This window comes from Ceratotherium simum, chromosome 24 (assembly GCF_057802395.1).
Source record: "Ceratotherium simum simum isolate JZ-2026a chromosome 24, ASM5780239v1, whole genome shotgun sequence".
NCBI classification, from domain to species: Eukaryota; Metazoa; Chordata; class Mammalia; order Perissodactyla; family Rhinocerotidae; genus Ceratotherium; species Ceratotherium simum.
Window position 1 is genome coordinate 6117020 of NC_141923.1, and position 16047 is coordinate 6133066.

The 16047-nt window shown below is 59.0% G+C and overlaps 1 protein-coding gene across 10 annotated transcripts; it reads left to right on the top strand.

Moving 5' to 3' along the window:
- Positions 1 to 435: 435 nt before the first annotated feature.
- On the top strand, positions 436 to 14137 carry SLC25A29 (solute carrier family 25 member 29). Of its 10 annotated transcripts, none has more exons than XM_087447948.1 (5): positions 436 to 688; positions 6735 to 9465; positions 9750 to 10519; positions 11745 to 11828; positions 12135 to 14137. In XM_087447948.1, exons 3-5 carry the CDS (start codon positions 10376 to 10378, stop codon positions 12891 to 12893), a joined length of 987 nt encoding a protein of 328 aa, XP_087304074.1. In that variant the 5' UTR covers positions 436 to 688; positions 6735 to 9465; positions 9750 to 10375; the 3' UTR covers positions 12894 to 14137. The 10 variants fall into 10 exon arrangements, with proteins under 10 accessions (XP_087304074.1, XP_087304075.1, XP_087304069.1 ...); XM_087447949.1 differs by having other exon boundaries at positions 9750 to 9820; XM_087447943.1 differs by having other exon boundaries at positions 6735 to 7263; positions 7667 to 9465; positions 9750 to 11828.
- The last annotated feature ends 1910 nt before the right edge of the window (positions 14138 to 16047 follow it).

Here is a 16047-nt window from a genome sequence, read left to right on the forward strand (position 1 = left end):
AGGTCCCAGGTCCCGGGCCCAGTCCAGAGCGAGCGCACCACCCCACCCGACCCCCTGCCCAGCTGGCCCGCATCCCGCACGCCGGGAGGCTCCGGGCCGAGCAGGCCGTGGGGTCCCGGGCCCGGCCCCACCATCCCACCCCCGCGCACACCCGGCTTCCTCTCCCTCCCGGGCGGCGCGGGCGGGCGCAAGAAGCACACTCTTTGTCTGCAGCGCCCCGCACCTCCCCCGCCCGCCAGCTCTGTTCCCCCCGCCCCCCACCCGGGCACGCCCAGCCAATGAGGAGCGGCGGCGGCACGCAGGCCCCGGGGTGTTGTCCGCGCCTCGCCCGCCCATTGGCTGCGCTCTGCGCCCCGCCCGAGCCCGGTCGGCCGGCCCGAGGGGCGGGGCGCGCGGCCCGAGGTGAGGGACCACCGGCGGCAGGCGGACGACAGCGAGCGACGTGTGCCGGGCGAGGAGCCGCGCGCTGAGCCGCTGCCGCCGCCGCCGCCGCCCCCCCGACCCCCGCCTGCCCGGGTCTCCGCGCCAGGAGGCGGCGGCCAGGCTGAGTACCAGCCCAGCGAGCCGGGGGGGCCCCCGACGGCGACCAGCCCAGCGAGGGACCGGAGAGCGAGAAGGACGAGGAGGAGGAGCGGCCTCTCCGGGGCCCCGGCAATGGCGCTCGACTTCCTGGCTGGATGCGCTGGGGGTAAGGAAGCGGGAGGGTCCCGCCGGGGCGCGCGCGGGGACCAGGGACGCCGGGCGTCCGGCTCTCGGGGGCCGGAGCGAGGCGTCCGGGGAGGGAGGCCAGCTCCCCTACAAGCGCTCGTCCCAGCGGCCTTCCGTCTGGCGGGGGTCTCCTCGTCTGTAAAATGGGGATAACAAAGGTCTTGTCTCAGGTGGCTCTCGTGGGCATGGGTTGACATCAGGCCCGAGGGCGTCTAACGCCCTGTCGGCGAGGGCAAGTGTCCTTCGGGCACGTTCGGACGGGAAGTCTGGGGCCCCGGGGCAGCACCGTGGCTTGGCGGAGGCGGGGACTGCCAGGAGGATGCTCCCCTGCGCCCTCCTCGCCCTAGGCTGGCGGATGCTGAGGCCCCGGCGCATCGTTCCCACCCCCTCCCCCATCCTCAGCCCGCGCCCACCCGGAGCAGCAGCCCCTCCCTGGGCCGGAGGAGTTTGGGCTGGCTCCACCCCCTCCCCCGCAGCAGTCTAGGCAGAGTTGGGGCTACCTGACGACCCCCTAGAGGGCTGGCCTGGAGGGCACTGAAAGGCGCCGGCCGGACCCCAGGCGCCGAGTCACGCGCCGCCCCCCCCCCACGCGGTTCAGTGAGCTGCTGGGGGGCGGACTCCACCCGGGTGGAGGAGTGGGCCTGACACGCCGCGTGCGCCAGCCCACCGGCGTGGGGCACCGTCACCGAGGCCAGGCCTCGGCGCGGGGGGCTTCCCCGATCCTGTGTCCCCGGGAGGGCCGGAGTCAGTGTGCGGTCCTGGCTCTGCTGTCGCCGACCGTGACCGTGGGCGTGGACGTGGGGCAGGGCACTTCCCTGTTTGTCTTTCAGTTTCTCTGCTTTTACGTAGAGAGTTAATTTATTCAACAGGTATTAACTGGGAGCCAGGTTTAGCTGTCACGGATTCAGTGATGAACTGACTGACGTGGCCAGTCCTGCCTCACGCAGAGGGCTGGCTGGGTGTTCCCTTCTCTCCTCCGACACCTGCCCTCATTTTGGCTCTTCCTCCGCTTGGATTTGGCTCCAATAAAGCCCTTAGCTACCTGCCAGCGGTAGGCGCCCTGGAGGAAGAGGAGTGACCAGTGGCGTGCCCTGCGTGCACTTCCTGCTCTGAGCAAGAGGAGGCTGGTGGAGGAGGGAGGGTGCCAGGGAAGTGATAAGTGAGAAGGGATTTAAGAACTTCCCGGACGGTTACCCAACAAGCCCCAGGAAACCGCGGGCTGGAGCTTCCCGGAGGGGGAGAAACCACAGGCTTCTGATAAATCGGTGGAGTATTTCTCCTAAGCCCAGGGTGCCAGAGGAGACTGGAGGGGTCTGCCTCTGTGGATACAGCTCTCAACTCCCCCCACCCCTCCCTCTGATCCCACTCTCTGCTCTTCCCATCCTCCCGGACGACTGCCCTTCAGCGCCTGCCACCATGCCTGCTGGCTCCTCCTGGGCCCCAGACCCTCCTCTACCCACCTCCAGTGGTGGCTCCGTCCCAGGGCCAACGCCCCTTTCCAACTTCTTGGGGAGTGTGGGTTCTTTCCGCAGAGAGCCAGGTTGCCTTCTGTATTCGTGCATGTGTCCTGGGATCTGTGAGGTTTGGGATAGGAATACTCATCCTAGGGCCAGGCCTATTTAGAGACCCCCAGACACACGTGTTCCGTCCCTCTGGGCTCTTGCTCACGCAGGGCCCTGCCTGGAATGCCTTCTGCCCATCCTCACCAAGCCCACCTGGGAGAGATCCTGTCCAGGCCCCAGGGTTGGGGTGAGGCCAGGGTCCAGCACCCTGCAGAGCTGTAGGCGCAATCATCGTCTCTTGTCCGTCTGTGATCCCTGTCCCCCCACCCCTCTCAACCCACCCCACCCTCCGCTGCCCCACCCGGTCCAGGTGCAAGCCAGGGGCAGATGGTGCCCACCTACTTCTCCAATGTGTTAGCAGAGACGGGAGGGGACAGAGGGTCATCAGCCCCCAACCTCAGGGACCCTCTCTTGGTCTTATTTGACCCAGGAGAAATTAGGCCCTGGGGCCCGCCCAGTGGCGTAGCGGTTAAGTGCGAGCACTCTGATGCTGGTGGCCAGGGTTCGGATCCCCGGGGTGCACGGATGCACTGCTTGTCAGGCCATGCTGTGGCGGGGTCCCATATGAAGTGGAGGAAGATGGGCACGGATGTTAGCCCAGGCCAGTCTTCCTCAGCAAAAAACAGGAAGGATTGGCATGGATGTTAGCTCAGGGCTGATCTTCCTCACAAAAAAAAAAAAAAAGAAAGAAACTAGGCCCTGAGAGGTGGACAGACTGGTACGAAATCACGTTGTGGGGCCGGCCCCGTGGCTTAGCGGTTAAGTGCGTGCTCTCCGCTGCCGGCGACCCGGGTTCGGATCCCGGGTGCGCACCGAGGCACCACTCCTCCAGCCATGCTGAGGCCGCATCCCACATACAGCAACTAGAAGGATGTGCAGCTATGACAGACAACTATGTACTGGGGCTTTGGGGGAAAAATAAATAAATAAAATATTTAAAAAAAAAAAAAAAAAGAAATCACGTTGTGTACTCCTCCGACGGGGCAGGGCCGGGCGGGGTAGATGGGGGCTGTCCTCTGCCCTTCCCCCAGACTCTAGGGCCTCCGCGCCGGCCCATGGTACAGCAACCTGATTGTGTCCCAGGCCTACATTCCGGGCCCCTGGCACAGCCTAGCCAGTGCAGAGGGGCCGTCCAGGGACCATGCACGGGCGGCACCCCCACCTCGGCGCCTGGCCCCCAGAGGCCCGGGGCCTGGTTCCTTCGGGTTTGGGCTCCTCAAGGCCTAGAGGCTCAGTACGGATGATGGCTGTGCTTTTCCCTGGGGCCTGAGGTCGCTCTTAATTCAGATTCCCAGGAGGGAGGACGGTACCTCACCTCTGATTGGCTGAGTCTGGGTCACGTGTTCAACCTCACCCTGGGGGAGGCGGGGCTGCCCCTTGATTGACAGCATCCCCGGAGGCCTCCCGTGTTGGAAGGGTCCAGTGCCTCTCCGCCCTCCCCCATCAGGGGTCAGTCCCAGGTCCTGAGCCCACATAGCTCCTGGGCTCTGGTTGAGGGTCTGCCTGCTGCGGGCATGGATAGGAGGAGGTGCAGAGAGAAGCTCAACCGTGGCCCGGGGCCCCGTGTGGGGAGGACAGGTCTGTCATCCTGATGTCCCCTCTCACCACCTCTTCTGCCAGGTGTCTCCAGGCCAGTGGCCCCTCCTCCTGCCCTGGAGGGTCATGGGATGGGGGTGCCCCTGAGAGCCCAGCCTATGTTGGGCAGTGGGCACTGGCTTTGGAGTTGGGAGCCTGGGGCCACGTCTGCTGCTGTGACTGTAGCTCTCAGTGTCCTCTCAGGGAGATGGCAGGGCTTCCTGGCTCTCAAGGTGACTGAGGTTAAAAGGATAATAAGGTTTTGGAGGCTGGAGGCCCTGATGGAGGCAGGACCCACAGCCTACTCTGTTTCTGTGGATGGGAATGTTCTGGGTGAGAGGGACCCAGCCCTTTGCCTGAGGGCACTGAACCAATCAAGAGAGAAAGTGGGACTGCAAATGCCTGGAGTCCTTGTGTGGGGCCTCCCAACAGAGGCTGGTGGGTGAGGGTCTGTCCCTCCCATCCAGAGGCTGATGAAGGCTGTTGCTGGCACCTGGGCAAGCCTGGGGCCAGAGGCAGAACCATCCACCCACAGGAAGGGGACCCCACAGCAGGGCCTGGCTGCAGGGGAACAGAGGGCCGGAGGGTCCCACAGCTGGAGAGAGAAGGAAGGCTAAGCAGCACACCCCAGGCAAATCTTAGGTTTCGAAAACCCAAGGATCCAGTTACAGCCCAAGAAAAGAGGTTCTAGAACTAGGATTTTCAAATTGAGAAAATTCAAAACGTGAAATGAAAAAGAAGGTAGATCTCAAAAGACAGAAACCAACATGCCTTAGAAGACCAGACACAGACAGAGGAGTCTCGAGGGAAAAGACAGGCTGGGGGATATCTCTTCATCCCCCTGTGAGTGTTAGGGGTTCCAGAAGGAGAAAAAGGTCTGGAGATGATGAATATGAAGCATACATAATAGTGGAAATTTCCTCTGATCAGAAAAAGGCAAATCAGCGGAATGAAAGGGCTGGTGGAGTTCCAGGCAGGGTTATTTTAAAGAAAAAAGACACACCCTTGGCATCACCTGGTGACATTCCTGAAAGCTACAGATAAAATTTCAGAGGCTTCCCGGCAGAACAAATAAATTATTGACAAAGGAGAAGAAACCAACTGGCAGCAGATTTCTCATCTGCAAGTGGCACTGGAAGCCAGGAGATTCTAGGACACTGCCACCCTAATGACATGGGCCGGAAACCTTGCCAGAGCACAGAACTCTTCCTGATGGCATTGAAGAAATGGATTTTGCAGATGAACTGGAATTCAGAGGGCACTTCCCCCATGTGTTACATCTGAGGGAGATAATCAAGAAAGGCTCCAGTGGAATGGCAGTTGATCGGAGTAGAGCCCCGACATTCAGGGGAGAAATAGTAATTTGCCTGAACCAGCAAAAATGTAGGAAGAAAAAGGAGTAAAATAAGTCATCCACATAAAATAAGATGGAATCGTGTCAGATCTCTCTGTTGTTTTGGCAAAATTGGAGACTGCTTCAGAGTGGGGCAGAAAACAAAACCCAGCTGTTTACAGGAACATCTAAAACAAAGTAGTAAGAAAAGGTTGAAAATTAAGAGTCGGACAAAACTATACCAGGCATATGTAGCCAAAAAGAAAACCGGATTGACAAAGTTAATATCAAACAATGTGGATTTTCAGGTCCAAAGCATGAAGCAAGATGAAGAGGACATTACATAAAGATAAAAAATACCATTTGTGAAGAAGCATAGTTAACTCCCACCAACCGCTGGGCACCCACTGCCATGGTCACCAGCTCTACCAGGGAGCAGGAGAGATGAGTAGCTAAGGAAGAGGGCACCAGGGCCAGAAGGTCTGGGTTTGAATCCCAGCTCCACCACTTACTAGCTGTGTAGTGTAGACATAATACTGCTCTGTGCCTCGGTTTCATCATCTGTAAAATGGGCCAACAGTCCTTTCTTGACAGGTTTATAAGAGGGAGAATTAGGACATGTACAAAACTAAGAACAATAAGCAGGTGGAAACGTTACTGTTTGTTACTCAACAAATGTTAGCTGTTGTAATTATACATAAACACTCCTAGCAATAAAAGGAGAACTTGAAGATGTCCACACATGAAATTGTAGAGAGGAAAGTATGGTGGTTGGTGTGGCAGTTACTTGACCTCACTGAGCCTCAGTTTCTCCTTCCGTGAAGTGGGGTGATGAGGCTGCCTGATTCACAGGGATGTCGACAACCCACACAGCACGCAGGACCCTGAGACGTGTTTGTGAGCCATCATGGAGGAGTGAGCTTTGTCCTTCGGGGGGAACAGATTTTGACAGGGCTGATGATGACCAAGCATGACCGCAGAGTCACAGCTGCCTCCCCGAGCATGAGGCGGCTCCCACGCAGGGAAGGGAGCTGTCAGCCAGCTCCTGCGACGTGTCAGGTCCTGGGTCAGTGCGTCCCGGGGGTGGCCCTGGGGCAGGTCAGTGCTCACACCTGTGCAGGTGAGGGGAGAGGGGCTCAGACACCGAGGCCTTTGTGAGCTCGGCCCTCTGGTACATGCCAGAGGGAAAATGAAAATCTGGGTGAGGGTCTAGCCCCAAGTCCAAAGTCCCTGCAGCCCCGAGCCCATGCCGGGAGGTGTTGGGAGCAGTGGGATCCTCTTAGAAAGAGCACGTCCGGCTCCATTGTGGGTCAAGGGAGAGAGAGCAGCTTTGAGTTGGACAGATCCTGGCTTGACCCTGGTGATGTCCCCCTCAAGGTCCCCCCACGCCCACTCCCCCAGCCATCAGCATCAGCAGCTCACGGGTGCGCCCGGCACTGGGCAGGTGAGCGTGTCTCCTGTCCAGTCCCGCAGCCCCTGCGCAGTGCTCCTGCCGGCCCCCGCCCCACACTGCAGGTGTCCGGGGCATCTGGGTCACAAGTCCTCTCTTCTTCCAGGTGTGGCAGGCGTGCTGGTGGGACACCCATTTGACACTGTCAAGGTGAGTGTCTTGTCATAGTTTGTGTTCTGAGGCCCCCGTGGAGGTCAGACACTGGAGAGAGCCCGAGGGTCTGGCCGGCTGGAGGCCTCTTTCCAGTGACCACCTCGCGAGCGCCTGCGAGGGGTCCTGCAGGTTCCAGAATAAAGGTGGAATCCGGGGTCTCCGTGATGCCTAGGCCCAGGTGGGCTCCCTCCTGGGTTTGTCCCTGCATCTCCCAGCTGGGGCTGGACTTGGAGGTCCACCCTGGGGCTTGGCCAGCTGAGACCGAGGGGCCGAAGGGCAGGTCTCCCCTCACCCAGAGCGGGGGACACGCACACTCTTCTTACGCAGAATTCCTCCAGACGTCTTCTTGAAAGAAAGAAAAGTTCACAGAAAATACAGAAAGACAGACAAATCACAACTTGTCAGTATTTCCCGTGCACGTGATCCTCACAGAGCGGTGTCTGTCATTGTTGAGGAACCGAGGAGTCGTTTCCCAAGGGCTGGTGAGCACCTGGGAGGTGTCTGTGGCTCCAGAGTGGCCCGGGGGGCAGGCCCTTAGTTCCTCCTCCATAAGCCCCGCACCTCGATTAACTGTTCCAGGTTCTCAGGCCTTCCGTTAGGATGGAAACCAAGGAAATCTATGTTCTCCAGTTGGAAATTCCCAACCAGGATTTTCCCGTTGTTGGGGTTTGATGTCTTGAACTAGCCAAGTCGGGACCCTGCCTTGCCAGCTTCACCTGGGAGCCAGGGCGGGCTGGGAGCAGCAAGGCACTAGGCTGGACCTTGTGTCCTGCTGTAAATGCTGAACTTGGCACCTCTTCCCATTGGGGCAAGGGCACAGTGAAGGCAAGGTCACCATCCTAGCTGGGTTCGAGGTGACTTCCTTCCCGTCTCCTCTTTTTTCAGGAACTCAGGTGTTCCCTGACCAAGAAAAGGACTCATGGACTTAGGGCTGGGATTTCCTCCAGCACAGGCATGAGGGCCTGGCCTTACGCATTGGCTCTGACCTTAAAAAGCTCTGTCCCTGGGCCTGGTGCGGGTCCAGGGCCCCTCCCGGCGACCTACTGAGTGACCGTGGGCCAGTCACTTTACCTCTGGGCCCAGATGTTCGCAGCTGCAAAATGAGGGGTTGGGCAAGGTGACTGAGGCCCTCGTGGTGCCTGGCCTCCACAGGAGAGTTCGTGTTGGTGAAACGCTGGTTCTGAAGAGCACAGTTCTCCTTCCATCCCATTGTAGGCCAGTTTGTGGAGGAGGTGGAAGGGCCACACGGCAGCCTGAGTTCCCGACATGGGCCTGCCAAGAGTGAGGCCCTGGGGGAGCCTGTCCACACGACTGCCCGGCCCTGCCCAGCTGGCCGCCCCGTGAAGCCTGCCCAAGTCCGGAGCAGCCCAGGACAGCCTGGCAGTGTCCACGTTACGCTATGTTTGTATCTTGTGGTCATGTGTTTTAAATGCCTCTTGAAGCCGTCCAGCCCAGAAGTACCTCTGATTCACCTCCTCAGCCCAGCTTTGCGGAGGCCTCTCCAGGCTGTGACTCGGCTGGGGCCTGGCCAGGCCTTCTGCAGTCCCGCCTGGTCCCTCAGTCAGTCCCCACCAGGCTGGGGAGCACTTTGTCCTGGTGCCTCCACCTCTCTCAGCTCCTGAGCCGTGACCAGCAGCCCCCACAGTAATTTGCGTGCAGGAGCCTCTCCACCCCACTGGGTTCCTGCCCCTGGGACCCCCTTACCTGGCACCTGGAGGGTGGTCTTTGAGGAAATCCACTTGTGACCATTTTTTTTTTTGCCACTGTGGTCCACCAGCATCACACCTGGGCAAACCTCTCTTAAACAGCTGAGTTTTTGATTATGAAGGGGAGAAAACCTGCCCCTCTAATCACCACTGTCACTCAACCCTGTGAGCCCTCTTGTCACAGCCATGGGCTTGCACACGATTACACTGTGCCGAGCGTGGAGCACACTCATTTGGTTTAATTTAATGCCGTATCACCAATGGCCTCATTTTTTTACTGGCTGTTTCCCATTATAAAAGTTAAACATTCTCATTAAAAGAAAATTGGGAAATGGAGAAACGCAAATTATTTCCTTCCACCAGACACATCCGTTTTCACATTTGGTGCATTGCCTTCAGAATCCCCCCTCCACCACAGTGCCCCCCATGGGCATGCGATATTTTTTAAATGTGTTTTAATCATCAGGTCCATACACATTTTTTTGGTTGGCTTCCTACTACAAAGTTAATGTAGGTTGTAAAAAAATTTTAACCATAATAGAGACATATAAACTAAAAAGAAAAAACAGTCCTTTATGTATCCTTTCCCCCAACCCTTGTTCATGATTTCTACTGAAAAACCGAAATGCACACAGACCCAAATAGATTCCTTGCTTTTGGCAAAAGTGGGATTTACTTCCTCGCTTGGTGATTGTTGTTGTTTTAACTGAAATTTAACACACGTGGAAAAGTGCACACATGCTAAGTGTAAAGTCGGTGAATGATCGTGAAGCACACGTCTGGGAGGAGCGGAACAAGGCCAGCCCCCCGAAGCCCCCGCTCCCTCCTCACAACTCCCCTCCCCTCCTCCAGCCGCCCACCATCCTAACTTCTGACAACGTGCTCCATTTTGCCTTTTCCTGAACCTCATCTAATGGGACCCGTGCTCCGGAATGTTCCATGTCAGTCCACACTGCCTCATGGCCAGGATGTTCGCAGGTTATTCCTCCAGGCCCTCGGGACCAAAATTTGAGTCCAAAATTTGGTTTTCCTCTGTTGTGCCCAAAACCAAAGCCACTGTCCTCAGGCACTGCCTGCACACGTGTTTCTGTACGAAGGCGGCCTTCTGTCCTGCTTCACGGACAGGACAGGGATCAGGGACCCCGAGCCTGGCGCCCGGGGCGGGGGAGGGGCGGGAGGCCAGGGCTGGCGGCGGGGGCTCCGCACCCCGATGCGATGTTGAAATGTTGTGTTGTTTTAACCGCCTTTACTTTCTGAGCTAGGGGCTGTCTCCATCCATAGCAAAGTGTAACTTTGTTGTAGATGAGCGTAAGCCTCACCCTGGAGAGCGCTAGTAAGTACAGACCAGGTGAACCCGACGCTTCTCTTCTCTGTCCTGAACCAGCCCCGGGCCGGGACCCCACTCCACCCCGAATTCCCTCCGGGACTAGCAAGGGACAGGGAGGGTGGGAAGTGAGCTTGGGCCCAGCTCAGTTTCTGGGTGGGGGCCCGGATGGGGCTGGTCGAGAAAAATCAGTCTCCTCTGGATCAGGGGGTCTTCATGTTGGGGTCTCCCAGCCCTGTGGGCAGCTGGGAGCCTCCTGGGCTGGTGTGTGAATGACCACTTTTCCTGGGTCAGGTCCCTCAATCCTCAAACAAGATCCTGTCACCCCAAAATGTTAAGAACCTCCACGTTAGACATTAGAATATTGGGGCCACTGGGCCACATTTCACCCCTAAACCTGGTCCAGATCGCAGGGGCTCATCCCAGACCCAGGGGTCAGGAACAAAGGGGAGAGGAGCGTCTGTGGTCCCTTGTGGGCCAGAAACAGTGTCCAACCTGCAAAGACTTAAAGATGCTGCCTGGGGGTCCGAAAATCCCACCCAAGGAGGGGACAGCTCCACTCACATGCTTTCTGTTGACACAGCCTTCTTAGTGCCAGTGTCGGGGGCCGTAGGAAGAAGAAAAATGTCCCAACAGAGACCACAGAACATTGAAGGGAAAAGGAAAAACCTTGAATCACAAAAACAACCTGAGCCAGAGCTCATGGTGGTAATATGTATTCAAGTTCAATGAGCTGTGTTGCTTGTCTCTGAAAATTCGCCCCTCCCCTGCCAGGTCCTGGCAGAGCTGAGCAGCCAGGGTGGGAAGGGGTGCTGGGGTGAACCACTGCAGCTGCTGCTCAGAGCAGCGGTCTGCAGTTAAGGTCCTCGTGTGCAGAGACGGGACTCTTCTTTACAAGACGTTTTCTGTGTATCATTCACCAATAGAAGGTCCACCTAGTCTCACCAGCCAGCACCCCCACCCCACCCTGGCCCCGACCACCACAGCTGCTCATGTCCCCAGAGAGGACAGCTTTGGCCGAGTGAGTTGCAAAACATCTCTGAGCCTCAGTCTTTGAAATGGGAGTGACCGAACGCCTCTCAGCCAGTGATTACTGTGTGCAAAGCCCCTCTGGTGCTGCCCAGCACAGAGGGATGCCCACGCCATGGCCCCGGCTATAATAATGAATTCTGAGTCAGAGCTGGGGACCAGCTCCTGAGAGTGTGACTTAACTTAGCTCAACCCCCAGCCCCGTGATACGGATTTTGAGTTCAGGAAATGTGCCTCCCATCCCACACTGTGGGCCCTGCGTATCAAGCGCAGATAAGCTCTCGGTCAACAAAGAACGCTTTCACAACAAGAGGTTCTGGACAGCTGGGCTCCAAGGGTGGCTGGGCCTGACCCCCCAGGCCCTGCAGTTGCTGACGTTCCCAAGAAGCCCGTCAGCTGCTCTCCTGTCTCCACTTTACTAACTCATGACCACTGTCCTCACGAGGGTCTCCTGGCAGAAACCAAGCAGGATTCCCTGCTGCCAGCCCCTGATGCAGGGAGTTGTGTGATGGGACACTAGATTGGGGCCCCTCTGGCATTGGCCATGGTTTGCCACCCAGACAGTGGAGAGATGCTTTGTGCCCTCGTCAGTATGCTGTGCAGAGATGGTGAGACAAGAGGCATAGCGTCCATTGTCAAAGATTCGGAGACTCTGCCTCCTCTGCAGCTGGCGCTCTCTGTGGCTGTTTGCCCACTGATACCCCTCCCTGATAAGGCTCGGACACCCAGCCCCACCCCACCCTGGAATTCCAAAGCCACAGAAAGCTACTTGGCTCCCTGCCTCATGGGTCCGGCCTCAGGCCTCCTGGAGAGAGCCTCCCCCAGCCGTCCAGAGTGCTGGGCCAAGGGAGCTGGGTGCTCTGGCCCCGGCTTGCCCACTTTCCACTGGGCCCTCTCCTTCCAGGTGCGGCTTCAGGTCCAGAGCATGGAGAAGCCCCAGTACCGAGGGACCTTGCACTGCTTCCAGTCCATCATCAGACAGGAGAGTGTGAGTGGCCTGGGCCTGGGGCAGGTGGGGGTGGGCGGGGAACCAGCCTCTAGGACGCTGCGGGCCCCAGACCACAGAGCCGGGAGAGAAGGTGTCAGGGGACTGCTGGGCAAATCAGGACTTTGGAACTGGGGAGGTGTGAATACCCAGGCCTCTTAGATTGAGGACTTTGGTTCCAATCCTCATGAGCACCTGGGGTGGGCTGGGGTTGGGGCTGCCGCCACCTGCATGGAGGGCCCTCGGGAGGTGGGCTGGGCCGCCCCAGCCCCCGAGTGGGAGCGCAGCTGATGCATCTCTGCCCCGCAGGTGCTGGGCCTGTACAAGGGCCTGGGCTCGCCCCTCATGGGGCTCACCTTCATCAACGCGCTGGTGTTCGGCGTGCAGGGCAACACCCTCCGGGCGCTGGGCCGCGACTCGCCGCTGAACCAGTTCCTGGCCGGCGCGGCGGCGGGCGCCATCCAGTGCGTGATCTGCTGCCCGATGGAGCTGGCCAAGACGCGGCTGCAGCTGCAGGCCGCGGGCCCGGCGCGCACCTACCGGGGCTCGCTGGACTGCCTGGCGCAGATCTACCGGCGGGAGGGCCTGCGCGGCGTCAACCGGGGCATGGCGTCCACGCTGCTGCGCGAGACGCCCAGCTTCGGGGTCTACTTCCTCGCCTACGACGTGCTCACGCGGGCGCTGGGCTGCGAGCCGGGCGACCGCCTGCTGGTGCCCAAGCTGCTGCTGGCCGGCGGCACGTCGGGCATCCTGTCCTGGCTCTCCACCTACCCCGTGGACGTGGTCAAGTCGCGGCTGCAGGCCGACGGGCTGCGGGGCGCCCCGCGCTACCGGGGCATGCTCGACTGCGTGCGCCAGAGCTACCGCGCCGAGGGCTGGCGCGTCTTCACGCGTGGCCTGGCCTCCACGCTGCTGCGCGCCTTCCCCGTCAACGCCGCCACCTTCGCCACCGTCACCGTGGTGCTCACCTATGCGCGCGGCGAGGAGGCCCAGCCCGAGGGCGAGGCTGTGCCCGCCGCCCCTGCGGCCCCCGCGGGGCCGGCCCTGGCCCAGCCCTCCAGCCTGTGACGCCCGCCGCCGGCCCCATGGGCCCGACCTCCCCCGGGGCCGCTTTTCAGAAACGCAACACGGACATACGTCGGCCCCCAGCCGCTCGCCCTGCCCAGACGCCCAGACGCCGTGGGCTGTGGGCTCCATCAGACCTGGGTTGAATTTCTCTCGTCCCCTGGGTGACCTGACCACAAACTTGACCTCAGTGTTCTCAGCTGTGAAATGGGGATCCTCATACCCACACTGTAGTCACGACGCTCAGAGATGGTATCGAGCAGCGCCCAGCACTGAACCTGCTGCTGTTCCTTGGAGTCTTCCAGAAACCCAGCCGAGACCCCAGCCCTCCCCGGGGATCCCAGCCACCACCACCACCGGGTCTCTGATGACCTACCGATGGGCTACCCGCTGACTCACTGCAAGTCCTCCGCCTGGTGGATCCCCAGGGACACTTGGCCACCTGTCGGGTCTGTGGTCTGTGTTAGGGACAGAGAGGCAGCTTGAGACGCCTCCTGGTCGTAGGACTGAATCCTGTGCTGAAGCGCCCCACCGATTCCGTATGGTGCTGCTGCGGATGCCCCTGCTACTGCCACTCCCCCTGGAGGGTGACCCAGGACCCACTAAGAAGCCATGGGACCTGCTGGAGGCTCCATATTAGCCTGGGGGGGCAGCACGGGCCAGTGGGAGCAGAGCAGTGGCAAGGGCAAGTCGGCACCCTCTGGGCCTCAGGCTGCCTATCTGTAAGATGAGGACATGTGTCAGCTGATCTCTGCGGCTCTGGGCCATGCCCACCAGCAGGGTTCCCCAGGTGTGCAGAGGGGTCAGCAGAGAGATCCGTATGGGAACCCACTCCCTAGCAAATGGTGTCTTTCCCAGGCCATCTCAGTGCCCCGTGTTCTGTGAGGTCACGAAGGGCCTGTTAGCAGGCACAGGTGTGGCCAGTTTGGGCCCTCCAGGCCGAGGGGGATCTGAGTCCAAGGCTCCAGGGCTGTCATTAGAAGCCGGGCCTGTGGTGTGAGCTTGGGGCAGCCCGGGCACATCCGGGATGGTGCGGCCAAGTGGTTGGACCGGGAAGTGAATGATCTTGCGCGGGTTGGAGGTGACTGTGGCCTCCTTTTCCCTGAGTGGGGCTCAGCCTCTTGGGCAATGTAACCGGCTCTCCCAGGAGGCAGACTGTGCTCGAGGAAGACAAGACACCCACCCTGTGTAGTGGTGTCATTGTTGTTCAGAAACCACCGAGGGAATAAAGAATTCTGTTTTTTTAAGAGGGTGCTTATTTGTGCATCATAGAGGAAGGGGCTTCATTCCCCACCCCCTCCCTGGAGTCAGAGGGGCTGGCTTGGTGGTCTGTGTGCCCTGGGGCCCTGGTGGCAGACCTGCAGACCTAGCTGCGTGACCTGGAGCAAGCTCCAGGGAACATCTAGACCCTCAGTTTCCTCATCTGCAAAATGGGGCTAATAAGGCATGAGGATTATGTGAGTAAAGCTCACAAACATGCTGGACGAAGCCTGAGCCGCTCAGCAAACATGCCTCAGATGTCTGTGGTCAACCAGCCTGGTGTGAGCTCCCTGGCAGTCCCGAGGTGTGCTGAGGGCACAGAGAGGGACACCAGCTGCGGCCAGAAATGGCCTCCCAGAGGCGGGGAGGTCTAAGTGGAGCTCTGAAGGGTGAATGGATCTGGCCATCTGAGACTAGACCTACTCCAGCCTAAGAGATTCCTGAGGGCTCCCTGGAGGAGGCCTCGTTTGTCAAAGGGGTGTGTTACTCTCCGCCCACCCCCACTTCTGCTCAGCCTCCTGGAGTCAATCCTGGGCACCCAAGTCTCCAGCATGGAGGCTCTTTCCTTCCCAACTGCTGAGCCAACAAGCTCCGCCCACCTGCAGGGGAGGGCAGGAGAGAGGCCCCTCACTTTCCCTCCAGGTAAGTGCCAGCTCTTCTGTGCCTTCACACTCCACTTAATCCCCAGCACCAGCCTGTGACATTGGGCTTGTCTGCTGTCTCCAGGGACAAGAGGCCAGGAAAGGGCTGGCTGGTGGCCCCAGGGTGGGGTGTCCTCAGGCACATCACAGGCTCTGCTAACCCAGCCGTCCCCTCCCTGGGGTCCCTGGCAGCAGCTCGTTCCCCCATGAGGTCCCCTGGCCCCTCCCTCCTCTTTCCTCTGAAACCAGGCAAATGCTCAAAACCAGGGTCCCCCCCAACCCCGGCCCCAAGCGCTGGAAGTTACAACACTAATCCGGGCGGGAGGAGGGGTGGGAGAGGTCCGGGGTCTTTATGAATTTTTTGACATTTTATTTTCTCCCTGATTTGAATATATATTTACTTGGAGTAAGTAATATATTAACATGGGCAAAAGTAAAAATGCAGACGGAATCCAGGCTGTGCAGTGAAGAGGAAAACCTTGTCCCCACCCTGTCCCCAGCTGGCGTGCCCCTCCCCGGAGCCAAGGCCCGCCTCCCGTTCCTGGAGGACATCCTGGCATCCTGGGCGAGTCCCAGCACGTGGAAGACCCATGCTCCCCGAAAAGCACGCTAGGTACTGACTCTTCTGTTCTGCTTTTTTCACTTGACAATTATTTTGGAGATTGCAGGAGTTCCCCAGGGCTGCCATAACTAAATACCACACACTATGTGGCTAACGCAGACATTTATTCTCTCGCCATTCCGGAGGCCGGAAGTCTGGAATTCAGGCGTAGGCAGCATTGGTTCCTTCTGGATGCTCTGAGGGAGAATCTCCTTGCCTCTCCCAGCGTCCAGTGGTGGCGGGCAATCCTTGGCTCGTAGGCCTATTGCCAATCTCTGCCTCCATCTCCGCGTGGCCTGCTCCCCTGTGCGACTCTACGTCTCCCCTTTTTGTAAGGACACCAGTCATTGGCTTAAGGGCCCACCCTACTCCAGTATGACCCCATCTTAACCAATAACATCTGCAAAGCCCCTGATCCCAAACAAGGTCACATTCACAGGCACCTGGGGGGAGGACTTCAACACATCTTTCTGGGGGACACAATGCAACCCACAACAGAGATCTTTCCTTATCAGTCTGTTCGAATTGGCCACGTTTTGGTTAACAGTTGCACAGCATTTCATTGGCTGAACGTCTTTTATTTCTCTAGCGGGTTTGGGAGAGGAACTGGGAGGAGGTATCTGAACAGTCTCAGAGGCAGAGCAGCAGCTGCCCG